At 51.6% G+C, this 27,597-nt stretch overlaps 1 protein-coding gene across 1 annotated transcript in view; it reads right to left on the bottom strand.

Annotated features, from left to right (window-relative positions):
• LRRC75A (leucine rich repeat containing 75A) overlaps positions 1-27,139 on the bottom strand; it is a 64,034-nt gene extending 36,895 nt beyond the window's left edge. The window contains 3 exon segments of the mRNA XM_050322067.1: positions 1,775-1,903; positions 26,485-26,682; positions 26,685-27,139. Coding sequence (XP_050178024.1) covers positions 1,775-1,903; positions 26,485-26,682; positions 26,685-26,747 — 390 coding nt within the window. The 5' untranslated portion in view covers positions 26,748-27,139.
• Positions 27,140-27,597: the final 458 nt, after the last annotated feature.

Raw genomic sequence — 27,597 nt, forward strand, 5'->3', positions numbered from 1 at the left:
TCCCGAGGATCCCAGAACTGGACACAGCACTCCAGATGTGCCTCACCGGGGCTGAGAGGAGGAAACCACAGATGGCTGGACGCCCACCCGATTCGGGATGAGGAGTTTGCATCTCCGTGCTGACACTGGCACCAGCTCCTCCAGGGCTCAGAGTGCCAAAAGAAACAGGGAGAGATGTAAAAACAGGCATTTGGTGGTGGAGCAGCTCAGCACTGCATGGAGTGGCCTGGGGCTGTTTTTATGAGGAGTGCAGAGCACACATTTGGCCGGGGCTCACTGTCAGTCTCCCAGGGCAAGACGTGGAGGAGAAACCAGCTTAGTCACGATGCTTCGGAAAAGGGCAACCCCAGCGGGGGGATGGGGCCTCTCTGCCTGGAAACACGCCCGGCAAAGGAGGTTTCTCCAATTTCCCACCTCACTGCCCCATGGGGAAGGAGAAAGGAAAGGGTCTTATTCTCCACAAGAAGAGGGAAAGGGATCTGTGAGTATCCTTGCACAGGTTTAGCTACACAGCACAGGGATGTGTCTGTACCTTGAGCTCATGTTGTAGGGCACAGGGCAATCACAGAGGGAGATTTGGGTCCCTGATGTCCCCTGCCTGCTGCTGCACCCCCTCCACCCTCCCCAACATGAAACAGAGAGTTTCATGAAGCACTTCCAGAACCAGTTTCACACTGTGGCCCAGGCAGGTGCACCCTGAGCATCACCATGGCTTTTCCTCACAGCATTAAAAAAATCTTTAGATGTCTCAAAAAAGCAATTTCCCTCATTTTTAAATACTGGTGGAGTAAAATATCCACAAGAAGCAGCAGTGAATGACTCCATCCCTTCATACACTCTAACAGAAAATTACATTATTAGCAGCAAACACAGGAGAACAATGCCTGCAGGTCCCAGACCAGCCCCCTGACCCATCACACTGGGCACATCACACCTGTGGATGGTCCTTTCCCAAGAAGAGCTTAAAAATGCCACAGGCAAGTCAAAAGGAGGCACGAGATGGGCAAAAGCCTTGAGTTCAGCAACAGAGATGAGAAGAGATGAGCCAGCTCCAAGCTTGCTGACTCAGAAGGGAAAAACAACCCCCTCTCCAACAAAATTCAAGGATAGAGAGAACAACAAATGTGCTTATTGCACTGACAGTATCGATTATTTAAAAAAAAACCTGAGGAAAGAAACCTTAAGTATCCAAGCAGCCAGTGTCCACAGCCAGTGCAAAGTCCCATTTACCCTGGAATGGAGGGAGCCAGCCCAGGATTTTCCAAAGCCCTTTTGCTGTTAGAGCTGCCAGGGGGCAAACAGGGCTGATAGTTTTAGAAATCCACATCTGCCCAGGGCTGCACTCAGAGAGACCTGCTCATGGCAGAGCCTGAACAGCAGCCCAGGGAGGCTGTGCTTTTTTGGAAATCTGGCCTTGAAGGCACAGCCAAGGACTCTCTTGTCATCTGGAGTGTGATAAATACCACACGGGGCGAGGAATGCTCTGTTCTCCTCACCAGGCAGGGAGCATTCCTGATGGGGCACAGTCTTTAAAATACAGAGTGGCACAAAGCAGAAATAACTTGCAAACCAAGTGCTAACCCAACATCAGGTGAGTGTCACTTGGGCAGCTGCAAAGCCCAACACTGTGCAATCAAACCAAATCAAATCCTCTTGGTCCGAAGACACACAAGCACTGCAGTAACCAGGAGGCTTTTTCCCTGGCACTCAGAAGCTCCCAGGAGTCTCCCAAGCCAGCAGGGTCATGGAAGTGTGAGGAGACCACAGTACCTACCGGTTTGGGGCAGTGGATGTATCTAGCAAGGCTGATGATCAAGTCGTGTGTGATTGGATCCACCAGGTTCCGAAAGCTGGCGTATCGATAGAGCACATCGTCCAGAGAGGTCGACTCCATCCCTAAATCCTGCAGGAAACAGGGCAAAGGAGCAATGTTAGATGTGCTACAAATGCCAGCACTAGTGTGGATCTTAAAGTTATCCCACACTGGAGGAGCCAAGAAGAAAGTGACTCCCACCACCACCCAACAGGAGGAAGGGACAGGTGAGCACGTCACCCTGGGGAAAGCTGCACTCCTGTCCTGTATCTGCCCTGCAAAGAGGCATCAGGGGTGCAGGATGAACATCCTCATGCCAATAATAAATTCACACAAGCCATAAATAAATAACAAAATCCAAACAAGCCATAAATCCACGGAGCTAGCAGTACACTTGCAACAGAGTCAACCCAGGGAGGACTCCAGAGAACATGACAGTTCCATCAACAGGAAACTGCAGCTGGAGAGTAAACACAGCATAGGTGTGCTCTGGGTCTGCTGTGCACAGGAAGGAAAGAATGAACCTAAAATTGCAGCAATGGAAACAGGAGGATAGACTGGAGTGGGGGAAGAACAAAGTGCTGGACTAGAATGACCAGGGAAGGGGTGGAAGCTCTGCCATTGGAAACTGGACAAGGTTGTGTCAGGAGCAGTTCAGATCGAGCTGATCCTGGCCCTAGAGATGGATCAGACCTCCTGAGGTGACTTCCAAGACTATTTTCTACAATTTGCAATTCTTAGACATAATAATTTGAGGAATTTTGGCAGAGAACTCATCGTTCTATGAAATATGTTGGAGTCTGTCCTGAGCTCAGAGACGCTCCAGCCCCAACAAACCAAACCACAGCACACAGGAAGGCACACTGGTCATAGGTGACTTCAGACAGGCTGAAAACAACCATCCTCACTTAAAAAAAACCCAATTGTGCCTTCAGACACTGCCTGCAGCAGCCAGAGGGATCTCACATTACCTGCAATTACAGCTCACGGCCACAAACGAGGTGGCAAGTCTTTATCACGCTGGTTTCCTTGGTATTTTTAGGATCACCCCCGCAGCACTGACTGAGTTAACACCAACTTTGCCAACTCTTTGACTGCAAACATGTCATTTAGGAAAAAAAGAGCCGAGGCAGTTAAAAACCACCCGTGTGAGGCTGCTCTCCCTTGCCAGGGGCACCGAAAAAGCCTCAAAACAACAAATCCAACAGGCCACAAAACCCAACCAGCCAACCTGCCCACTGAGAGCAAACATGCCCAGCTGGAAAACTAAAGTGGCCACACTGATTTATGGTCTATCTCATGGCTTCTGCCAAGTTGGCACTTTATAAAAGTGAACTCATCTCAGTGTGGAGATGCAGAGCTCAGCTGAGCACTGTGCTCACTGGGGCAGCCAGGCCAGCCCACCAAGGCTGGGTTTGACAAGGCTGGAAAAAACTACCAACTCATTTGTTCAAGGTCGTCTTCACCCTCCTGTGTTTCAGCACCGTGTGGATCCACAGGTCACTGAGCAGAACTGCAGCTTGGGTTCCTCTGCAAGAGGAACAACAGGGAAAACAGAAATTGGGCAGGTGATGTAGGGCAGGGAGATGCCCAAAGGTAACTCCCTCTCTTTCAGGAGGAGACACCAAACAGCAGTGTGGGTGTCACCTTCCCAGTCTGCTAAAGCTCAACATTAGGATTTAGCAAACATCAGCTAAGAGCTGGATTTGGTCCAGCTGGTCATCTGGCACCACTGGTAAACACCACACATCACCCAAGGAGCCAGGCTGGGGACTTGGTAGAGGTCATCCTGCACACTCAGCTCACTGGGACCTTTCAGGATCAAACCAGGTTTAGCATCCTGCCACTTCCCTTTAAGCATCTCAAAACTCTTGACAATTTTCTCTGAACCTAAAATGAAAATGGAGAGCTAATAAATCAGAGAATTTCTCCTCCTCTCTGTTGGGAGAACTTATATTTTTCACATGAAGTATTCCCTCCTCCCTCCTGGTACGCATTTTTTCTGCACAGATGTCTTTCTCAGCTGCTCCCTAAACCTCTCTGCCACACCAGCATTGTCTCTTTTCCACCACATGCAATATTTTAGAGCCACTCAAGGCTGAAACTTGTTCGAGGCCAAGTGATGAGCTCATCTGCAATTTAATAACTTAACACCAGTTCATGCTGTCAGCAGCAAATCACAAATCTCTGGCTTTGGAGAAAACGCCCAGCATCTGGCTCCAGTCACTTGGGGGTTTTTCAGCACGTTCCCTTTTCCCCAGGGATTTTACCTGGATACCAAGTGCAACTTTGAAATAGGAAGGGTGTCAGTAGAGGCTGGAGGGGTGTTCTTCTAGAGTGCACCCAAAAACCTGCCCCCTGAGCTGGTTTGTGCTCGTGCAGCAGGAGGAGGGGAACATCTCTGCAGGTAGGGACAGGACAAGGGGGAATGGCTTCAGACTGACAGTCACCCATCACCTCCCTGCAATTTATCTCATTTCTTTCCAGCTTTGGCAGGCTGAGAGAAAGCCAAACCACTCGGCTGTCCTTGGGGATGGTTTATCCACTGGAAGCAAAAGTTGCATTCACCACCAACCAGTTGCATTCAGCCTCCACAGGAGGAGTCTCTGTCAGTGCAGCAATGTAAAGCTATTACATTCTAAAAAAAGACACACACACACAAAAACCCCAACCAAAAAAACCCCAACAACTCCCCCCCTCAGTGAATTAGAAATTTATATCAAAGAAATCCAGCAGAAGAATGTAATGCCTCCCTTCAGCAGCCAGCAATAGAAACTTCCCAGTCACAGCCATGAAAGGCGTAAGAAAATCCAATTATTTCTGAAAACCACCAAGCCAAGTGAGAGCCCAGGCACAGTCAGTCCTGTTGCTCTGCAGAACTGATGCTGTGCTCAACCTGGGTCCCTTTTGCAAGCAAAAACCACAAAAACAGCCCAAACAGACCCAAAACCCAGCTCAAACTCAGTGCCCAGCATTGACTCTCCAGGCCGACACGACCCAAGCAATGCAAGTAAGACATCTGGGAGCTGTACCCCTGGCTTATCTTTCCTTAGTACCAGGTAAAACAATGTGTTATTCCCCCTCTGCTGCCTGCCAGAAACAGCAGCACAACAGCTGCCAGTCGAGCAACCGGATTTTGAAGCTCCAAGTTGTGTCTCCATGAGATACAGCGTTGTGTAAAGCTCCCCTAAGCCACACAGAGCCATAAGTGACAGAAGCCGAGCCCATTTTCGCTTATTAAACTATTTATCATTGCAAATTGAATTGTAATTAGAGGCAAATCCAGCAGGTCCATGTGAGAAGTCATATGAGAAGGCAGGTTATGCTGTTGCTGCTTTCGCTAACAGGGAGCAAATGCAGTTACCGGCTGCCCAAACGAGGTTACTGTGCAAAACACCACCCCAAGCTCCTGCTATCAGGGCTGCTCATAAATATTCCAATATCTGCTCTTTTGGCCAGCACCTCTTCCAAAACCTCTCCTTATCTCCCCTAATAACCAGGGCAGCAAAACGAATTTCCAAGCGGAGAGGTCGGCGCGATAAACAAGGGTCGGGCGCGAAAGGGAAGAGAAGGAATAATATTGCGTGCCATCAATCATCTGCAGCAACTGATCTGGGAAGGATGACTTCACGAGGTGAGCATTAGCTGTGTGGTGAGTAAGGTCAGCTCGGAGACGGGCGTGGGAGATGTGACTCAACGGCCAGCACAGCGTGGGCCGCTCGAAGGCTGCGGACGGGGTTGTTTTGTCTGCACGGAGCACACAGCCCCTCAGCCCCCCCTTCAGCCTGGGGAAGCCCCCCCCTTGAAAACAACAGGCAAATTGCCATGTCTGGTGGACTTCTGAGGTTAGGAAGTCACTGTAAAATTGGTATTTATGGGTGTACCTGGTTGGCCACGGCTGGGCACGGGGTGGAGAATCAGCCTCCACCCGCTCTGCACGTGACGAGCCCTCCAGCATTTGCTTCCCTGCCCTCGGTGCAGCTTCACCTTCCCCTGAGGTAAGAGCAAGCAATGTGGAATGGCACTGCTGAAGAGATCATGTGCCTGGTGCACTGACTGCAGCCCAGCAGCTCCTGTCACCTGTGAGCATCCCCCGTAAACCATGGCTTCACACGGGGCAATAAGGTGTTTAACACATGCCATAAACAGCTTGATTCTTAACTGGGTATCCTAAGGGAACAAGGCTGAAACAGTCACATTGCCCATCCATCTCCTTCTCCTCTTCCCCAAACAGCTTTGTAAGACAGCAACCAATTTGACAGATTGAGAGAAGAGTAAAGCACCTGAAGGGGAACGACATTCCCACATGTTTTGGGGAAAAAACACACCTCAGCAACACAAAGATGCCCAACTAATCCACCCCAGTGGTGTAAAAACAGAGTTTAAATATGTGGGATATTTTTAACAGAGTTAATATTGGTTTGGAACCAATGATTACTCATTCAAGCCTCGAGTGAGGGCGCAACGAGAGAAGGGAGTTGATGCTCTGGGGAAGAAGTAAACATTTCCCTGGCAGACTGACTCAAATAATAAATGGTGGCAGCTTGAACCCCCTCCAGGAGGCTGGAATTATAGAAACTTGGAGACATGGATTAATGGGCAGAGATATGATGCCACCATCCAGACAATAAACAACTGAGAATAAGAGATTTGCAGAAAAATGCCCTGCTTTTATTTTATACTGCGAGGCAAAGCCAATTACTCCAACTGGAGTTTGGCCAGACCACAGTTAAAAGAATTCTTGAGGAAAGTGCCTGTGGACATTTAATGAGGAGAGCCTCAGCTACCCATCCCATCTTTTGATTTACAGAGCCAGTGGGATCCCAGTACAGAAAAGGCTTGGAAATGCTATTTGGGTAAGGTGACTCCAGGATTTGCTTTGAACAATTCAAACAATTTAGATCCATCACTGCCTTTAATGCAACTCTTTGTCTTAAGCTCACAAAATATCACTCACTCATCCCTCCTAAACCAGCAGGAGCTGCCCACATCCTGATTTCCCATCCAGCCCAGTGATCCATCTGGGGCTGTCGTTCCAGCTGGGGCTCCAGCCCCAAGCCAGGATCCTGCCGGCCGTACAGAGCCTGCACCAGATGGCTTCTGGTGGGACCTGTCACTTCTTCCTCCTGCTCCCAGATGGATGGGTGACAGCCCAACCTCCCAGCAGCCTCAGCCCTAAAGCACAAGAGTCTCTTTAGCTTTGCACCAAAACCTTCCCAAGGAGAGCAAACCCCCAGAGTTTCCTCCTGCAATGGAAACCCAGGGCAGAAAAAGCTGCAGGTCTAAGGGCAAGATGTGGGGGAGGCTGTGAGCAAAGCACAGCTGAGTGCAAGCACAAAGGGCCACTCTCACGGCCTCCTCACCTCCTGTAACAGCTCCACCCAGAGCCCCCCACACTCCATGGCTAAAATCCAAAGGGAAAGGTTAATGCATCAACCCTGCAAGACACCCACCCTACTGACTCTGCTCTTGCCGCTGGACCTCCCATTAACAACTCTGCAGTGAAGCACTGAAAGGAAAGAGGACAAATTTAATCAAACATCTGCCATTTCCATCCTCATGTGTGCTGAAACAGCTCGCTGGAGCAACCCAGATGTTGACTGAACTATCCAAACCACAGGTCAGAAGCAGAGCTTCAATTTATCATTCCTTTTGCTCTGTGACCAGCACCTCTCAGGGCTGCAGAGGGATCTCCTGCCCCAGCACGGGCCAGTGGCTGATCCCCAGGGTGAAGGGTCTGCACCAGTGCCAGCTCCCATCTGCACCTCTTCTCTCTGCCTTTTTTTCTTATTTTCCCTTGCAAAAGTTTCTGAGATCTCTGCTGGAAAACAGGCTTTGAGGACTGCATTCATATCATTTCCTGTCAGGTAAGGATCCAGACCTGTCACCTAAGCTCAGTCTACTGTCAATTCATATGAGGATGGTGATTCATCCCACTCTAAGACAGCTGGGCTGACTCAGTCTCTGGATGTGGTTGTCTCTATCAGTCATCTGCCAAGAAAAGCCCCTCTAATTAGCTTATCCTAGACGTTTAATGTTTAGGCAACTGGAGCAGGAAAATCCCACTCGTACTGTTCTCACCTTTGTTTTCCAGCACAGCGAGCACTGAGCTCTGTGTGGTTTTTGCACCAACTCTTCCAGCCAAAGAACAGCCCCATCTGTTTTGCAGCTGATCACCCATCAATACTAGTTAGATTTTTAAGATTTGCTTTGGGCCCCCGTGGTTTTGTTGGAGGTAAACAGGAGCTCAAACAACCCTTGTCCCTTGGAAGGTGACAGGAGATGCCTTAGGGCCACCAAAGACTTATTTGTGCATGCAGATATTGCATCTTTTGTGCTCACACGCAGTAAATACACACACACACACATCTTTATAGTAAGTATTTAGAGGAACAAAAAAGAAAAGCAGAACTGGGATCCTTGCAGGAAAGGGGAAGAGGTTCCCAAGCAGAAGATGCCACTGTCAGATGGGGAGGAATCACTCGCCTTCATAATTTCCACTGCCTGTTGGAGACCGCCCCGGTGTCTGGGAATGCAGCAAGTGAACGATTCCCAGCACAAGAGCAGCATTTGTAATCACACACCTTCCCTGTTTGGAATTACAGACCAGACTCCCTCTCCCTACACACGCTACAATTGATGGGAGTTGTTGGAGCGACACCGAGTCCACAGGCACTTCGTGCAATCTGCTCCTCATCCCCACCTGCACGTACTGCATGACCCAAACACATCCCTGCAAACATCTCTGCTAAGGGAAATGCTAAGAAAAGAGTCCAAAAATCTGGCCTCACCAGGCCCTGCCTTAGCAGAGAATCCAACAGGATACAAGGCCAGAGTGGCCGTGCTGCCCGTCCATCCTCCCACCCCTCCATCCCTCTGTGTGTCAGCCAGGCTTGGTGAACTGTGGCAAAGGGGCAGAAGCCTCAGAGGTAAAATCAAGGCCCTGTAAGTTTGGGGGAATTGGTGTCAGGGGAAGGAAGAGACCCCGGTGAGGGAAGGCTCAGGACCTGGCTGTGGAACACCCTGCACGGCAGCAGCTGGATGGACAGAACGGATGCTCTGCAGCTGGGCCAGATGGTCCCCAGCTGCTGACAGGGTTGACTGGCTGGGACCTCAAGGAAGGCACAGAGGGAGCAGATGGATTCTCCTAGAGCTGAGGTTTGGTTGATGTGAGGGACAATAAAGGCAAACCTGCAGGAAAGCCAGCCTGACCTTGCCCTGTGCTGAGGAGCCACCCTCTTTTCTAACGGAGAAAATGAGACACTGGGAGTCCTCACCTCTCCCTGCTCCCTGCTCTAATCCAGCCACCTTCTCCAAGTTGCCCTCACTTCACAGATTAACACAACATGGCATGAGCTGCCAGGCTCTGGCATTAATTCTGCTGAACCAGGGCCCAGTTAGCAGGAAAACAGGATTTATTGTCTTGGCCCACTTGAGCCCCATCTCCTGTTTCCAGCAGCTGTCACCAGGAGAGGAGAAGGTCAGCGTGGATCTCCTGATGTACAACAGTGCAATCCTGCCCTTGGGTGAAAAGCTGTTCCCAGGAGCAGGTGATCCCAACACAGCCAAGTACAGAAGGAATTGCAAACCACAGCTGAAACATCACCTTTGCTTTTCTACCCATTCAAAATGCTGTTTTTCTGATGGCATCCCTTGCTCTCCTCAGCCAGCAGAGCTGTTTTACTCCAGGGATGGAAAGAGGAACTTCCCAGGAACGTCACGTGGAACCTGCAGCGCCAATAAAGACGCTCTCGTGTCACCAGGGAGCCTCCTGGACCCCCTGTCAGCACCTAAAACAAATCAATCCCTTCCTGCACACACAGCCAGAGCCTGCAATGCAATAACTGCCACCCAAAGCCTGGTTCCCACTGCCAAGCCCTGGGTTGATTATTATGGCATCAGCTGTGGAGGGAATTGTTGTTGCCACTCAGTCAATGCTGAGCTTGACTTCAAAGGGGCCGAATTTCAGTGGTGGGAGACTGTAGCAATGTTTTGACAATTGGTTTGGGATCATTCAAAGTGGAGAGGTGCTAGAATAAAACCTCAGATTGAAAGATTCTCTTCACAGGTGTTAATAAAGAGAAGCATCAATGATTCCTCATCAGAGCTCCCTCCCAGAGCTGGTGATTCAGGAGGAGTAATTTAAGACATCTTTGAGAGACACAAATATTCAATTCACTCTTTAAACTGGCTGCTGTGGAAAAACGTGAATGTTACAAAAAGATAATTTAAAAAAACAAATTGCAGCTGACTCCAATAATAAAATCATGTCAAGCCTTTTTTTTTTTTCCCCTTTTTTTTCTTTTTTGTGCCATTTATACCATTGCAGGAGCCCCATGTTGGTCCTGCCACTGCCCCAAGGCATCACTCCCTGCCTCATTCCTCCCCAAACCAGAGTTCTGTCTTCTTCTCTCCCCTCCCCACCCAAATGTGCACCAAGTGAGCTTCACTGGCATCTCCACATTGGCCAGACCTGCGTGTCAACCACCTGAAAGTGTCTGAAGGGGAAATCTCGATCCCCTTATCCACAACATCCTCACTCTTTCTTTGCAGGCACGTGGACATCCGAAATCCAGGTGTATTCCTGGTTTTCTACCAGCAAGGAGAGTGGAGTTACTCTTCACAGCTGCCTTGCACAAGCACCTGGCTCCAAATCAGTGCAGAAAGACACCCAGCAGAGACTTTGCACTGTAAAAACTTAGAGCAAACCAGACACAGACAGATTTTAGCTCAGTGCAAAATAGGAGAAAATAGGGCTGAGCTCAACACTGAAATAAAACCTCCCTGACCCTCTTCTGCATTAGGATTTATTCTGAGTAACAACACCCTGTCCCACACTGAGCAAGAGGCCTCTTTCTTCACTTGGTACCTTCCCAAGAGTGAAAAGGGGCTTCCAGCAAAGGAGAAAACCAACCAAATCCCACAGCACCAAACTTATTTTCCCACTTGAGGCAAGGCAAGAGGAATGGAATAAAAATAAAGGTTTCCACAGCTGCCAGCAGCGTGCCAAGGCAGCCAGCATCACCCAAGTGATTATTATGGACAGCATGGGTTTCAATTCTTTCATTTGCAAATCCAGCATCACAGTTAATCTCGAGCATGGACAAAGTCCATTAATAAAGCAGACTCGTGTAATGGGATTCAAAGCAATGGCAAATCAATACATAACAAACTTGTATGCCTAAATAATTTACGCTTCGCATAAAATAACCACAGTAACTGCAACGCTGTGTGTTTGTGTGGAGACACATTCCAGACCAGCCCAGGCCACCAGACGAGCTCGGTGGGGCTTGTTCTCCTGCTGTGGGATGCAACCAGCACTGGGCTGAGCAGCCACAGCACGAATACCAAGCAAGAAAATCATCTAAACCTGTGCACTGTGTGGCTGCAGCAGAGAGAAATCAGGGAGGATGTTGTTTCACACAGAGAGCAAGAAATTTAATTTCTCTTTCCTTCAGCTTCCCCAGCAGCAAGATGGAGGTGGCTGTGATGGAGTCCACGGGACCAGGTCCCTCAGCAAAGTGCCTGAGGATGCAAGGCAGCTCCTGCCATATTCTGAAAAGCCTGGTCCCCAGCCCTGGGGCAGTGTGAGCTTATTGAGCCAGTCCTGATAACCACACTGCTCAGTGTCTCTGGGGTGGAATCAGCGAGGGAAGGGAAAGTATTTCTTACACTCCTGAGCACCAACAAGTGAGGCACTGCATTACCCTCTCCTGTCCAGCCCTTCCAAACAGCTGTCGAGTTCCTCATGCTCAGCAGCTTTTTGATGTGTATGGGGGATGATCTCCCTTAAAATCTTTCCTCAAGCCCCTCTGATGTCACCCTGGGTGCCTGGCAGAACCCTCCTCTCCAGGAGCTGCCTGTCCCTGGAGCTCAGCAGCTGCTGGTAGGACCTTCCCTCTGTCCTCCACTGCCAGCTCAGATGTATTTACTGATACAAACTGATCCCAGCTCACTTAATCACTGCCTTTCTTGCAGTCTTTGGTGCCTCACAGCCCACGTGGGGTATGCAGGGAGTCTTTCCCTGAACAAAAGGAGAAATGGAGCCACAGAAAGTTAAAGCCACAATCCTCAAACTCACACTGCTGCCTTCTGCCTCCACCGTCCACATTTCCAAACACCTTTAGCTGGGAGGCCACAGTTCTGTTCTCCTCCTTCTCCTTTGGGATATCTTCTCTCATGCTTGCCAAGCCAGAAAGCCACTTAAATACCTGATTAACTACAAGCACATGTTGAAGTCCCACTGAAGCCAAAGGGGCTGGATTAACCGAGCTCTTAATACAGGTTTTTGTTAAGCAAAACTTTCCTCCCCAGCCCTCTCCACCCCAGTCCCCTCACAGCAGCACAGGGAGCTGATGGCCAGCACACACCACAACCATCAGCTCACCAGAGCGAGATGCAGCTCCAGTGAGCAGTGGAAGAGCATTTTGCACAGAATCAGGCAATGAGCTCCCAGGAGATGCAGGCAATTTGCTGGCTGGGCTGGTCCGAGCAGCGCTCTGCCCTTCCAGAGCCAGCACTAACGCGCCAGCAAATGTTTCCAGTAAGTGCTGTTAAGATCCTCCTCTTCATTTCACCACACTGCTGCTGCAGAAGGGCCTGAGGGTGGTGGCTGCTGGCCCTGCTCCTCTGAGCCCCAGGGGCTGCCTGGGATGTGACAGATTAACCCACACGTGGCCCAAGAGCCCCTGTGCTTGTCCGAGAGATTCACCCCAGGTTTTGCTGTGGGTGCTGAGCAGACACAGGTCATGAACAGCCCCTCTGCTGTGCCCTGTTCCTCCTGCCTTGCTTAGAGGCTCTGGGTCCTCTATGAGGGGGAAGAGGTGCTCTCTCCACCCCCCAAACCCACAGCACTCCCATGCCAGGCAGGCTGGGGGGCACAGGGAGAAACAAGGACATTCCTCCTTCCCCCCCAGCAGCCACCTCCTGCTCGGAGGGCAGCGGTACATCTTGGTCAGCAATAAAAGGTGTCAAAGTCCTGCCCAGCCCCAAATAAAAACGAGAATATTTCTGCTTTGTTTGACAGTCAGGGCCATTAAGTTGCTCTTGTTGATACTTCGTTTCCCAGCTGAGATGCCGGCAGCGTGTGCCAAGGGAGCCGGGAGGATGGAGATGGAAAACACACCTTTGCCCAGGGAGCTTCTGTGAAGGAAACTGAGCAGCTGATGGATCAGTGGCAGTGCCACGCCCGGGGGACAGTAACACACCATTAGCTGACGCTCCTGGGTGACAATAACCACGCCTGAAGGTCACTCTGCGTGGAAAACCTGCTGCTTGCGCTGCTGAGTCACGCCACAGCTCCTGCCCTTGGAGCTGATGCAGCGCAGGTGGCAGTGCTGATTGCAGTGCAGGCTTTTGCTTCTCACAGCTCCCAGGCTGAGGAGGAGTTCCCTTCCACCACTGGATTCTACCCAGCCTCGAGTGTCGGGGTCCCAGCTGAGGAGCAAAAGACAACCAGTCAGTCAGAGGAACAAGGCAGGGGGCAGCTCTAGAGGGGGAACATCAGCAAAGCACCTGCCAAGAAAAGCCTCTGCCTCCCTGCCTTGGGCTGTTTCCCTCTGTCCTTACAATGTGACACCATCCCATGAAGCAGAGGCCTGAAATGCCAGTGGTAACAGAGTACCCTGCTAATCCCTTGTGCTGCTGCATCCCACGGGTGGCTGAACCTTCCCGGGAAAACTGAACCAGAGCCCATGAAACGCTGTGGCCAAGGAATATTCCCACAGGTGCTAGAACAAAGTCTTTGGCTTGAAGTTCCCACCACAGTTCCGGCGCTGCGAGCCCAGGACGTTTGTTTTCCAACTTCAAAATAGCCAACACCAATAACTGTGACCACCAGTTCCTCCTGAAGTCAGGGAGGAGAGAAAGAAGAACCCAAGAAGCTTTCAGGACACGGGACCAACTTCTTAATATCGTTTCCCAGATATGACCACAGGGGCTGAATAATCACCCAAACCTGATGCAAGATGATGAGCTGAGCAAGAGCAAAGCCAGGATGAGCTCACTGTGCAGCCCCGGCCGCCAGCAAGCCGAGCCTTCCCTTCCCTGCTTTGGTCCCACCGAGACATCCACAACCCTGGGCTGAAATTCCTCAAATGGCCACGAACAGCTGATTTCAATATGAAGGCTGCACTGAGACGTGACTAATGCTAATTGAGCTGGTTTCAAAGTGGAGAAGCAACTGGTCTGTGGTGAGCCAGACACCTACAGCTTCACACTCACGCACGAGATGTGGGTGAAACCGCGGCGTTCACAACGGGCTGGGGTGGCACTGGTGACACCAAATGAGCCTTGGGACCTTACTGCTCCCCTGCCAAGAAATGCCAGAAATTCACGCCTGAAAGAAAGATTCCTTTTGCAAGATGTTAAACAAGAAGAAAAAAACCCCTTATTTCTCTCTGCAGATACCACAGGCTTGTCCAAAATCACCACTGACAAGTAAATAGGTTGGAAAAAACTACTTCTGAGAGCCATGGGGCTGACAAGCAGACTCAATGTGTGTTATCTTCTCCCTTTTTACTTTATCTTCCCCGACGAGCCTGCTCAGAAAGAGATAAGGAGCAGCTGCTGGGAGCCCTGCTCGTGGCTCTGCCACTTCTACTCACTTCATTCCTGCTCTTGGGATTTCCCTGCTCCAGTGGATGTTCCCATTCCCCTTTGCCAGGGGGATGCTCAGCCTTTCTGCCCCTCCATTCCCTCTGCAAAGTGAGTAGGACAGATGATTTCCATGGAATCATCCGAGTTGGAAAAGCTCTCTGAGATCATCGAGTCCAACCATGAATCCAGCACTGCCAAGGTCACCCCTAAACCATGTCCCCAGGTGCCTCATCTGCATGTCCTTTAAATGCCTCCAGGGCTGGTGACTCCACCAGTGCCCCGAGCAGCTGTGCCAGGGCTGGACAACCCTGTGGCTCGTGGATGGGTCAGTCAGAGGTGAAACATCTGGAGATGGAGCTTGGTCAGCGTTGGGTCCCACCAGGGCTTGGCACGTGGTGCTCAGCACACGATGTCATCCTCCTCCTCCTCCTCCTGCAGTCAGCAGAGGCAGCACTGTGAAATGCTCTCAGCCTGCAGGAATGGCACTGCATTCCTGCCTTTGGATTATTTCAGGATTCTGTATTTTTGCTCCAGCACTGTCTCCTCTGAAGGGAGGGCATATAAGCAAACATGAGTCCTTCTAGAAAATATAATTGATTTATGTGATGAAGCAACACTTGAAGTTATATTTCTTTTTTAAATAGCTTGCAGGAGACAAGCTTAGCTTATTTTTTTACTTTGTGTTGGTGGAGAATAGCAGCTGATGGGCAAGAGATGAAAGCACTCCAAGCAGAGATTCCTCACCCCCTTTCAGAGAGTTAATCTCATCTGAGAACTGCTCTACATCTGTTTGAAAGAGGATGGAGAAGTTTGTCAGAGCCAAAACTTGCGCTGGGTGCAGACAGGCTGACCCTGTCATCTGCACCGTGCTACATTCTCCACCCTCCCCCTCTGGACAGAAACAGGGTGGGAAGGAAAACAAAGGGAAGACCAACCAGCCCCAAGCTGTGCATGGAGAGTGTGCAGGAGCTCAGGAAAAGCACTGCTGCTGTGTCCTTTACTTTTCAGCTCAGCATTTTCCACTTAATGAGCAGTCAGCTCGTGGGACAGTTCCAGCAGCTGTCCCCACGTGGGAGCAGGGACTGCTGTGCCAGGTGCTGACACCCACGGGCTCGTGTTGCTCACCACGCACCCAGGGGCTTCACAGGGATGCACACATCCTAAAATCCAGGACAACCTGGAGCCCTACCAGCTCTCAGAGCTGCTGACACCCTTGTTCTAAAGCAAGAGAGATAAAATGCCTCTTCTGGCATTCTGCCATGGAGAGGAGGGGGTTTTATACTCCAAAAAGAGCTGTCAGAGAGCAGAGGTTATGCACAGACAGCTGAGGCACCTTTGTCCCCTGCTTGGGCCAAATGCACAAATCTGTGCAAAGACTGGTTGGGGTTGGAAGGGACCTTAAAGTTCATCTCATTCCAACCCCCTAGACCAGGTTACTCCAAGCCCTGTCCAACCTGGCTTTGAACACTTCCAAGGACGGGGCAGCCACAGCCTCTCTGGGCAACCTGTGCCAGGGCCTCCCCACCCTCACAGGGGAAGAATTTCCTCCTAAAAATCTAATTTAAACCTGCCCTCTCTCAGTTTGAGGCTGCAGCAGCCCCTCCAGAAAGCCGTGGAAGGAGCCTGTTTGCATCACCCACGCTGGTGCTGCTCAGGGTTTCGAAGGGCACTCGGGTACGTGGTTAAGAGCTGCACTTCTAATCTGAAGAGAGGATGAAAAGCCTCGTGCTCAGCCATGGTGAGAGCACTCTGTAATCCCATTACAGACTCACAATCACACATCCATTTTGGCTGCCAGGTGGCTGGAGGAAGGGGATGGCTGAGATGAGGGCTTTCTCTTAAAACACCCACCAAAAAAAAAAAGGGATGCTGATGGGGAAAGTAATGGGTGAGACCATCAGCCTGGGCAAATTATCTCCACTTTTTGCAGGGTGGTTTGAAAGCCTCCCATCATCCCATCCTAAGACTCAATCAGTGCCACCATTGCCTTTACTTCACAGGAATATACCATCAAAGGAACATCAGGAGGTTTTGGGGGTTAAGGGAAGAAATTAAGTCTTTCCCTTGTTTTATCCCATGCTCGAGTGTTTTGATTTGCAGTGTAAGATTTTTAACCCTCAGGCAGAGCAGGGCCAGGATCTGGTGTTTGGTACTTGGCTCAGAGGGAAGAAGCTTGGAAAAGTGAAATCTTTCTTGAAGGCTTTCATAGTAACTTCCCTGTCTGGCACCAAGGAAGTTGGATGCTCTTTGGCTTTAAACATTAAATACACTTACTTTAAAACACCCATTTCAAACAAGCAATTTAAGGTGATGCCAACTTCTGGGCATGCTTTATTAAATTATTAATAATATTAAACCGCTCCTGTTTGCCCAGGTAAGGAAGACACATCAACTGCCAAAGATTTTAAGGGAAGTCACTGATGAAAACACAACCAGAAAAGACTGAAGCACAAACACAGCTTTTGGGAGAGTGTGGTTCTCTCACAAGGACAAAGAAAACATCTTAAATTCCATTAATTCAAAGGTTGGGCTCCATGATCTTAAGGGTCTTTTCCAACCTTAATGAGTCTGTGATCTGTTCCAACCCCTTGTCATTCTATCACTCCATGACTGTAATTCACTTAGTCCAGTTTAACACCTCATTTCAGCAAGTCAATGAACAAATCAGGAGTACAAAGGAGAAATGCTTGTTTTCCAATCTGCAAGTAAAACTGCAACATGAGAGACCAAGATCTCTAATTATGGTGACCAGTGTAACTCATTATGTACAATTAATACTCCAGTTAATGAATCAACTAGCTTTAAATGTAAATACTTTGTCTGCCTCACATATCCAGCCCATTTCATGAACTGATCAAATAACATTCAAATACCAGTTTTCTGCTTTTTAAAGTCGTTTTCATCTCCATGTAACTTGAGGCAGAAAGAGAAAAGAATAAATCAGTTGTGTAAACCCCAAACTTACCAGTTCCCACCAGAATAAAAACACACAAAATTAATCACCCAGCCAAACAGCTGCCTAAATAAACACCCCCAGATCCACCAGGCTCCTTACTCAGAAAAGGAAGTCTCTGATTACACCAAGCAGAAGCAGCTTTTACAACCAAACAGGAAAACATCCTCTTTCTTATAGAATGATCCCAAAAAAAATCTTAAAAAAAAAAAAGGGCTGCTTGAGTCAAGATTCTCTCCTTGCTGATTTTGGCTGTGGTCACCACCCTGGATGTGGGTCATTCACACTCACATCCCAAATTGCTTCACACTTTCTGCCTTGGCCCAGGAAGCCCACAGAGCCATTGGGAGCAAGATTTCTCCCAGATCCCTTCTTCTTCCCATCCTGGAGTGAGGAGAACTGATCCAAGTTGATGGTACAAATGGAAGTACATGAAGGAATGCCAGAAGGAACCCAGGCTTTGCTGGGGCTGTCTGAGTGCCACCATGGATCAACAAGAACCTTCAGAGAAGGGACCATCAAGGATGGGCTGTTTGAACAGGTTTGAATCCTGTTTCTGCAGACATTTGTGCTTCACTACCCTGATTTTGGTGAGCTCAGGGTGGACCAGGGCCTGAGGGTTACTCAGCACAAGTAAAATCTGTGGTAGATGCTGCAACAGGTACGATTCACCCCCATGCAGGGCTGTTGGGGCTCTGCCCCAGTGGGCTCTTCTGCCAAGGTCCAAGCCGAGGCTCTCACCCCTACACTTGACATCTCATGGGACACCCCAAACCTCCTGCTTTCCAATTCCCACTGGAGGAGGGGCTGCCCCAAATCATGGTACCAGTCCCCACGACTGTGCTCCGTGGGACCAGCTCTGCAGGCAGGGTGGGAATGGGAACAGAGGAGCAAAAACCCTCCCCACATCCCCGGCTAAAATAACCATTTCCCACCACAGGCTGCGAAAGGCTGAGGGCATGTCTGCTCTCCTTCCTCAGCAGACTTTGCTTTCCCCTGCTGGGATTTAGCTGTTGTGCCAAGAGCTGCCTGGCCTTGGGGAGGATGGGGGCAAAGGAGCAGCCCTGCAGAACAAGAGAGTGGTGAACCGCTCGCCAGCTCCCGGCCAGTCCCTGAGCGGGCTCGGAGTAACCACCCCCTGAGAGGGAGGAAGAGTCAGCTCTGGGAGTGTTTCCCAGCATGGTGCCCAGCCATGGGACCAGGGGCTCTCAGGCACAGATTGGCTCAAAGCCCCATGCCCTTGGGCCAGGAATCTCTTCCTCTGCACACAGAGTGCCTGTGAGAGATGAAGATACAGGAACCCTTTCAAGGTGCTTTGGGTATCATGTGTTCCAGGCTCATCCTGCTTTGGAGGGGGAGGAAAGGACAGGCAGAGCTCACTCCTCTTGGTGTCTTTTGCATGCTGGAGGTTCTAAAATGGGGCTTCACCTCCCAGGAAGCTGGAGGTCCTGCCCCTGTGGGTGCTACACCATCCGTCCCCCAGCTGGGTGAAGGCAGTGACCAGCACTTACCCCGTCACCCCCAGCTTGGCCGAGCTGCCCTGCACCCAACATCCCTCACCTCTTCTAACCTGATTTATTTTGGCTTTCCCAGCTAACACCCACTTTCTCATTTTCTGCAGCTAAACATAAAGCAAGGAGCTGAGAAACTCAGCACCCCCCCGCCTCATCCTCCAAATAAACCCGCACACTGGAGGGTCCTGCTCGGAGTGCAGGCTGGCTGAGTGGCCTCTCCTTTAATTAATTAGCCTTCATTTCAACTCAGTTACTATCAGAATTAGAATCACTATTACTACCAGACAGTGCCTCACAAGGAATCTCTTGTGCAACACACCAATGCAACCCCTGGCCCCCCGTGATGGCTCCCAAGCGTTGCCCAACCATGCAGGAACGGGCGGCGGAGCAGCACCAGAGGGAAGCAGGAACAGGTCTGCGGCAAAGCAGCTGGAAGTGCTGCTGTTACTTCTCAGGAACCAATCTCAAAGGCAAAGGGGACACCAAAGGACTGAAAGCAGCAGGCAGCAGAGTGATCCAGTGCCAGTGGACAGCAGGGAAACCCTCCACGGGCCGGCAAGGATGCACAGGCTGTTGGAACACCTGCAAAACTCAGCGATGTCCCCGAAAGAAATTCCCCCTGCCAGTATCAAACCTGAGTCCTGTTTTGCAATGGCAAGAGAGCCAGACCTTTGGGAAGATTATACTGCAATATAAAGAGGCCCTAAGGAATGAGATATCCATCGAGATACCCAAGGCACGAGGAAGGAGGCAGCTCCCTCCCTTCGGCTCTGGTGCGTGTCCAAGGCTCCCTCTCGAGCTGGTGAAGCTCAAACCCTCGCACAAAGAAAGCGTTGCTGACTTTGAAAGACACGAAGTCTGAAAGATAAAGAGTCTTGAAAAGATCTGAGAAAGCTGGAAAGCTCGAAGCAGTTTCTACTCACAAAGCAGCAAGGTCAGAGCCAGGAATAATTGGAGTTAAAACCTTCTACTGGCAGAGGAAGGGAAAGGACAATTTGCTTTTCCTTTTAGAGGCAAGATTAAATTTACCATTCAGTGGTCTTTTCTCCAAAATCTGGAAGAGAAGGAGGCTGAGACACACAAAAAAAGAGAAAAGGAATTAGGCATTAAATCATATCAGGTATTTAGCTGGGACCTGCAGAAGTTAAATACTAAAAACTCCGCATCACTTTGTACGAGAATGAAATTAATATTAATATATAACCACCTCCCTTACCTAAGAGTGGGCTGCAGTCACCAACCACCAACACACCAAACACTATTATTGACCTAAAGCCTTTGAGAAACTACAATATATTGAATTTCAAGTGCATCATCCTGCATTCCTGCCCCCAAGACCCCCTGCACACCCTCACAGCGCAGATCCCAGCACTGGGAGGTCTCTGCCCACACAGCCCTCACACCCACACGCTGGCAAGACAGAGGAGACATCCCCAGACTCTGAGGTTTTAGAGTTTGAAGCAAGATAAAAAGAAAAAGAAAAAAAAAAAAAATAAAGGTGCATGCCAGGCTGTCTGCAGGCTGGAGACCGGAGCTGCTGCATTTCACATCAGATGTGAGAGCCTGGGGGGGGAGGAAATACACATTCCTACTGTTATATAAACAGAGAAAGTGCTGAACAGGGGCTGGGGTGCCAACTGCAACCATTAACTTCTCCCAGCCTAGAATCATAGAATCATAGAATTAACTGGGTTGGAAGAGACCTCCGAGATCATCAATCCCAACCCTTGATCCAACCCCACTGTGATTACCAGATCATGGCACTCAGTGCCACTTCCAGCCTCATCTTAAAAACATCCAGGGATGGTGAATCCACCACCTCTCTGGGCAGGCCTGATCACTCTCTCTGTAAAGAACTCCTTTCCAATATCCAACCTAAACTTTGGAGACTTCTGTCTCCAGGGAGGGCACAGGCAGGATCTGCCCCTCCTCTGGGAGCAGCCAGCTGTCAACTGCAGACAGTGCAGCCCAGCTCAAATCAGCCCAGCCTAACCCAGCCCAGACTAACCCAGCCCAGCTCCACAGGTCCAGGGGAAGGAAACCAAGGTCTGAGCCAGCAGTTTCATCTCAGACCCTTCTCAGCAGAGGCACCTCCCAGATCCAGAGCTTTGGCACGTGTGGGAATCACCACCTCTCTCTGGGCACACAGCCCTTCGAGCCAGCAGCACTTCCTGAGCCAAGGACCCCTGGGAAGCTGCTGATGGAGGGAGTTCATCCAGGATGTGCCCCTCAAATGGAATGGGAACTTGAGCAGAGATCTCAGCCACGCTCAGGCTCCCACACTGCCAGCCCTGCAGCAGGCAGGGCCTGCCCAAGTGTGTTGCACTAATGCATCCACTGCCAGCGCTGATTCCTGATGTGTGTGATTCCCCAGTCCTAGGGAGACACCCCTGATGGAAGAGAAAACCCACTCTGCAGCATGTCAATGGCTTAGGTGAGCATCCCTGCTGCACAGGGGGGCTGCAGGGGTTGAGCCCACACTGCCAAACACAAAATGACTCCTCTGCCTGACCTTCCCCTCCCTCCCTGCATCTCAGCATCCCCCAAAGACACATTTTTCCTCAGGAGGAGCAGCAGCAGTCACCTTCCAGGGGGTTAATTAAAACCAGGCTGCTTGGATGCCAAGCAGACATGGGACACATCCACCTGTGAATCCCACAGGGGAAGGAAAAAGAGCAGAAGGAGCCAGGATGGGAAGCAAGCACACTGCAAGAGATGATCTTCCAGCAGGGCAGGGTTAGGGAGTAGGGTGAGAAGACCAGAGACCCTGTTTGGGGCAGAAAACACCCCACCATTGTCACTTGCTATAAATGCCTCCAGCAGCCTAAGGGTTAAAAATAATTGTGGTGAGCACTGATGGTTTCATCAGCAGCCTGAACCAGAGGAAATGAGTGCTGATCCCAAAGCTACCCCACTCGAGAGCTGGGTTACCCAACTTCCACCCTGCAGTGCCCAGCGCTGGAGGCAGAACAGGTCCCTGGCCTCAGCCCCCACTTCCCAGCCTCAGGATCTCCCACTTGCAAAGAAAAAACAAGCCCAATTCTGCAAACCTCTTCCTCCCTGTCCTCCTGCTGGCAGCTCAGAGGCTGCCCGAAACCCCAACCTCGGTCACCTGCGATGCATCGGCTGCTCTTGGCGCTCAGGAGAAGGGACCAGGGGTTCCCTGGCAGACACAACACTGCCAGGGTCCTCCAGCATTCCAGAGGCCCCAGGATGGTCTCCACGGGAGTGATGCCCTGTGGCTCGGTGTGCACAGGGCCAGGAGGGAGCAGAGAGTGGCACAGTCCAGCCGCGAGGCACCCGCGGGCTGCGGATGAGCTGCATCCTATCAACCAGCCCGAGGTCTGCTCTGGGTGTCCACGAGCACATCCAACCACAGGGCTCAGGAGGAACATTTCAGCAGCTTTGGCACAGGCAAGGCTGGAGCGTGTGCTCCGAGGCTGGGGCAGCGCCAGGGGCCAAGCATCCTTCGGGGAAAACGCCGGAATCTGAGACAAGGCAGCAACAAAAACCATCCCCTTCCTCCTGATGAGCTGCAACCATCGCAAACTTTGCCCCTTTGGGGCCCTGACCCCTCTCCCCTGCCCTTCACACCCCATCACGGCCCAGGCGAAGCTGCTGTGGCAGAGAATCCACCTTACAGGACCTTGCCATTTGCCTTCTGGCCACCTCCAGCACCCAGAGGTTTATTACAATGCTTTTGCTTTCTTTTCCCCCTTTTTCTGTTTAATTCCTGGAACTGCAGCACACCTCCTGCCTAGCATGGATGGTGCCTCCTCCTCCTCCTCCTCCCCTCTCCCACCAGCCCAGCTCTGCTGGAGCAGCAGCAACAACCCAGCAAAACCTCCACGTCGAGCCATAACCAATGGCAAATTCCTGGGGTGAAACGTAATGTGCTGGGAAGCGCTTCACCATTTCACTTGGGAAAACCGATCCGTTTGGCAGCGGAGAGGAGGAAAACATGCTTTGTTTTACAAATCCTCTCCCCAGCAGGAGAGACACTCCCAGAATTTAATATACTGACAGCTCTTGGCTGCCTTAACCACTGAAACTCCAGAGTATGGAACAAAAAAAAAAAGTAAAAATAAAAGTGATACGCTATATAACACTAGAGCCCATCCTACTCTGAAGCTGGTGGTGCTGGGGCACAGTGGAGCTGCAGTTCTCCCACCCAGGAGGGTGTGAGAGCAGGTTCCCATGCCTCAAGTGCTGGACACCCTGAATTAGTTCATTCTTCATCCCCTCTTAGGATGAGGCCCTGAAGCAGCTCCCTGTTGGAAAGCAGAGAAGATGCTGACAGGTAAATCTCTGAAGTCACTTCACAGCAGAGAAACTGGATTCCAAGTTACTCAGCGCAAGAATCACTCCCATGAAAGGCAACCGGGTCCCTTCACGTGCCTAGCAAGCTCCTGGCAACCCCAAACTCCAGCCTCAATGAAATGTTGAGTATTTCAGTGCATTCCACTCATCCTCCAATGTGTTTAACCTCCAAAAGCACCCCACGTGCAGCACCCCGAGGGCAAACACCCCGGCCAAAGACAGCGGCGGGCGGCACTTTGTTTGGGAAGGGATTTTAATTTTGCAGCGTGGGGTTCGGGCTCAGGGTGGTTGACAGCAGTTACCAGAGCAGAAAGGAAGAAGCAGTGGGTATCTCCAGCTCCACAGCCCGTAGTTGAACGAGGCTGGCTGTGCCAGAGGAGCACATACCCTTTGGAGAGGCCACTGCCAGCTCTGCATGCAGGAATAACAGCAGTGTTATTTTGAGGGCAGGCAGTGGGATCGAATTGCCTCCGCTCCAGAGACCGCTGCTGACCCCTCCGAGGAGCAGTCTGGAGGCAAGGGAGCCTGTCTGCTGTTCACATTGTTCATCTTTTCCAAACAAAAAGAAGTTTGCTTCTTCGTATCTTAGCGGTTTATAGTTGTTTGCAACCTCCAAGCGTTCCTGGAAACGCTGATTAATCCTTACAGGAGCCTGAAAAGAAGACAGCACCGCTCCTGCCTCAGGGAGGGGAGCAGGATGGATAAACTGGGTGAAATGCAAAAGGCCACGGTGGACACTGGTGCCAGTGGTGGGGCTGGAATGCTCATCCTGCTCCAAAAAAAATGATGGAGCACCTCCAAACGCAGGGATGCTGTCACCTACCCCCTCACTAGCATGCTGGGCTGGCTAAAACGCTTGGTGAAGTCAGTGGAAAGGCTCCCAGTGACCTAAATGGCTGGGATTTAAAAAATCTCAGCTGAGAGCTGGGCACCAGGTCACTGGGTTGGCTCGAAAAGCCCAGTTTTGCAGGAGCAGCATCCCACGTTACATCAGCCATAGCCACAGCCCCCCTGCACTGGACACCCTATAAATGGCTCAGGAGAAAAGTCTCTGCCCCACCAGGCTCACCCACCCACCCCTCTCCACAGGGGGAAGTTCATCCTTCCCTCCAAATCCTCACTTTCAGGCTGAGACGTGGCAGGAGCTCAGCTTTTGGAGGCTCCCACTGGTGGGGAGCAAACCCAGTGTCCCTTGCAGCCACCAGTGCACCTCTAAAACGTTCCCTCCCAAAAACCAGCTGGTGGAAAACCACAGCGATCGGGATTTGATCAGTGGGGCATCCCACATTCACTACCTGTAGGCAAGGAATAACACCACCTCATTAAAAGCGTGCTTTGAGTCTATTATAGTATCTAGGACAAAGTGTTCCCTATTTTGACACTCTTAAGATACATTTTATCAGAGCAAGCTCTTCAGAAACACTCACTGACAAAGACATACCTGACTGTAACAGGTTCCTCGCTTCCCCCAGCATTTTAAAATCAATTTTTAGCTTTTTCTCCCCCTTCCTCCCCCCAGCTCAGATGACACGATGCCCCCACGGTCAGATTTGTCATTAGGGCATCCACTGTGACACCTCCCAGCTCCCTCAATCTGCACAATCAACTTGTGTGAAGGGCGAGGACAGTCCAGGGCATCGCTGAGAAAAAACAGTCTCTGAAGGCAGAGAGAACTCGAGAGTGATTCATGGCACTCCCCAGGCACCAAGATTTATTTTTTGGGGAGGTGTTTGAGATAAACACCCTCTAAAATTAGCACCTGCCTTTCTGCCAGCTCCAGCAGGCTGGGGCAACGATAAAGCTCTGGTGTGGCTGACAGGGTGCAACATTTGGGCACTGATCTGCTGCCCAGCTCGTGGCCATTTCTGTCCCACGGGGTTTTCCCAGCCAAGGGAACCCACAACTGCTGCACAGATCCCAAACGGAGAGGTCATTGTCCCAAAGAGTCGTACTGCCAAAATCCCAGTGGTGGGGCACGTTCATCTCGGAAAAAGCACCTTATCTCAAGGTTGAGAGTTAGAGTTCCAAGAGCTTTCCATAAAGAAACACAAACAGATATGACACTGCTCAGATTTCTTAGCTGGGCTGTTCCAAAGATAGTCCTGAACCATGAAAACCAGCTGGGCAGAAGGACCCTGGCTGACAGGATAAATGGAAGTGGGATGAATGGGTCAGGGACGTGCCCCAAACACCACATCCACTTGCTAAAATTTAACTGGACCAGAAAATGTTGGGAGGAGGGGCGGAGATGCTAAAAACCAAAACCCAAATACAAAATCCAAAAAGAAAACCATCAGACTCTGAACCAGCTGTATTTTCCTGTGGATAGACTAACTACAGGGCAAGGAAGCTGCTCCCAGTGCCCAGTGAAGTTCTGAGCAACTTTTTTCCCAGGTGGCAGAACTGGTTACACAGAACAGCTGAGTGCTGTGCAGGCTCCCTGGGAGAAAACCTGAGCTCCAAGACGGGTCTAGTTCTGGTTTGCATGGAAAACTTGCTGCTTTCCAAAGCCCTGTGTACCCCAGAGCCTTGAAAATGCCCAGCGCTTCGGTCTTTTTATCACCATCTATCAGTAGAAAAGATTAAATGGTAATTTACTGAGTACAGAGCAGTGCTCCTCAGCTGCCTTTCTGTTTGCTCACAGCAACTTTCCGTCCTGTTGCTTCTCAGCTAATGCCCAGCTCAAACAGACTTTCAAGGCAAAAGGTCTCGGGCTCTGTACAATTAATTCCCCACTCCCGCACAGCGTCTCGTTTCTCCAAGCCAACACCAGCAAAACTCCACCACGCGATTGTGCGTCAAAAAGAACAAGATAAAAAGCGAAGCTGCCAACTCTCGGTATTTCTGAGCCAGGAGGAAAAAGAGCCGATCCTCAAAAGCTGCCAGCTCAAATTGCCTCAGCGCTCTTACAGGGCTGCTTTAAACACCGAACTTCTGGAAAGTTGAGTGGGAACCACCTCGAGTGGGCTGTGCACGCTGCAAACCCCAGAGCTATCAGCGCCAGCAATGAAGGGAAGGAGGAAAAAATGCACCCGGCAGGGTTCCTCGCTGCAGACAATGCAAAGCTCCTCCCGGGGGGTATTTTCCCAACTCCAGCACCATGACCACCCTGCAGCTCCTCAGTCACTTCCCCAAAATTACGCCACGAAAGTCAGACCCACAAAAACAGAGCGTGCCCCCCCTTTGCTAACAGGCTTTCGAAATCAGCACGGGGTTTGCTCCCCATGACTGTCTTTTTCCCATCGCAAGCAGGCAGCCCCCGCCCGGAGAAACCTGCCCATCCTCACCTGCCGCAGGTTCTTCAGCAGCTCGGTGGCCTCCTCTTGCTTGCCCTGCTTCACCAGCACCAGCATGTCCTGGATCATGCAGATCCGCCGGTGGTAAGGGGGCAAGCTGCTGCCACCGCCCTTCCCAAACTTCTCACTGGACTTCACCACGAGGGAGGCGAGGAAGTCCCCTCTTTCCCTGGGGGGCACCTTCTTGCGGTGGTGGGCGGGGAGCTCTCCCCGGCGCTGCCCGGCTGGCAGCCCTTGGTCTGCTTCGTGCCCATGGTGTGCAACCCCGGCTCCTGCAGCCCTGGGGCCGCATGCAAGGGGGGGTGACGGGGCTGGATGGCACGGAGGGGGGGCCCCAAGGCGGCTGAGGGACTCACAGGGGGATGGAGGGGATGCACAACGGGTTGGGAGTACACAGGGGGGACGCACAAAGGGGTGGGGGACGCACAGAGGGATCCACAAAGGGGTTTGGGGGATGAACAGGGGGTCGGGGGATGCACAAAGGGTTTAGGGGGGAGGGATGCACGGAGGGCTCAGAGGATGCACGAGGGGTCCAGGAGCCTAGCAAGGGGGCCGGTGCCCGGCGGTGGGGCGGCTCCGCTCCCGCAGGCGGAGGAGAGGGAGGCTGCGCCCGGCGGAGAGGAGCCGAGCCGCGGCGCCGCCGCTCCGCTCCATCGCCGCGGGCAGCCGGGAAGCCGGATCCGAGGAGCTGCTCCCGCGGCTCCGGGCGGCCCCGGGGCGGTGGGAGAGACCGGCGGCGCTCAGCGCTGCAAAGCGGCGGCGGCTCCGCGCAGCCCCCGAGCCCCCCTCCTCCCCTCCCCGAGCCGCCCTCGCCGCCGCCGCCTCCTCCTCCTCCTCCTCCTCCCGGTGCCGAGGGGCTCCCCCGGGCAGGGCCGGGGGCGGCGGCCGCGACCTGGGGGGCAACTGTTGCTTGGTGGGGGCTCCCCCGGGAGGCGGCTCGGGCTCGGCCGGCCGAGGGGTGCACGGAGCGGGGAGAGCCGGGGGAGGAACGGGGGCGGGCACCGTGCACCGAGGCAGGGCTTGCGGAGGAAGCCGGAGCCGGACGGGGCTCTTCCTTCCTCCGCAGCCTTCTCGAGCCCAGCGGGGTCGGGGGCTGCTCACCCC

This window comes from Myiozetetes cayanensis, unplaced genomic scaffold (genome assembly GCF_022539395.1).
Source record: "Myiozetetes cayanensis isolate MyiCay16 unplaced genomic scaffold, myiCay2020 scf27, whole genome shotgun sequence".
Lineage (NCBI taxonomy): Eukaryota > Metazoa > Chordata > Aves > Passeriformes > Tyrannidae > Myiozetetes > Myiozetetes cayanensis.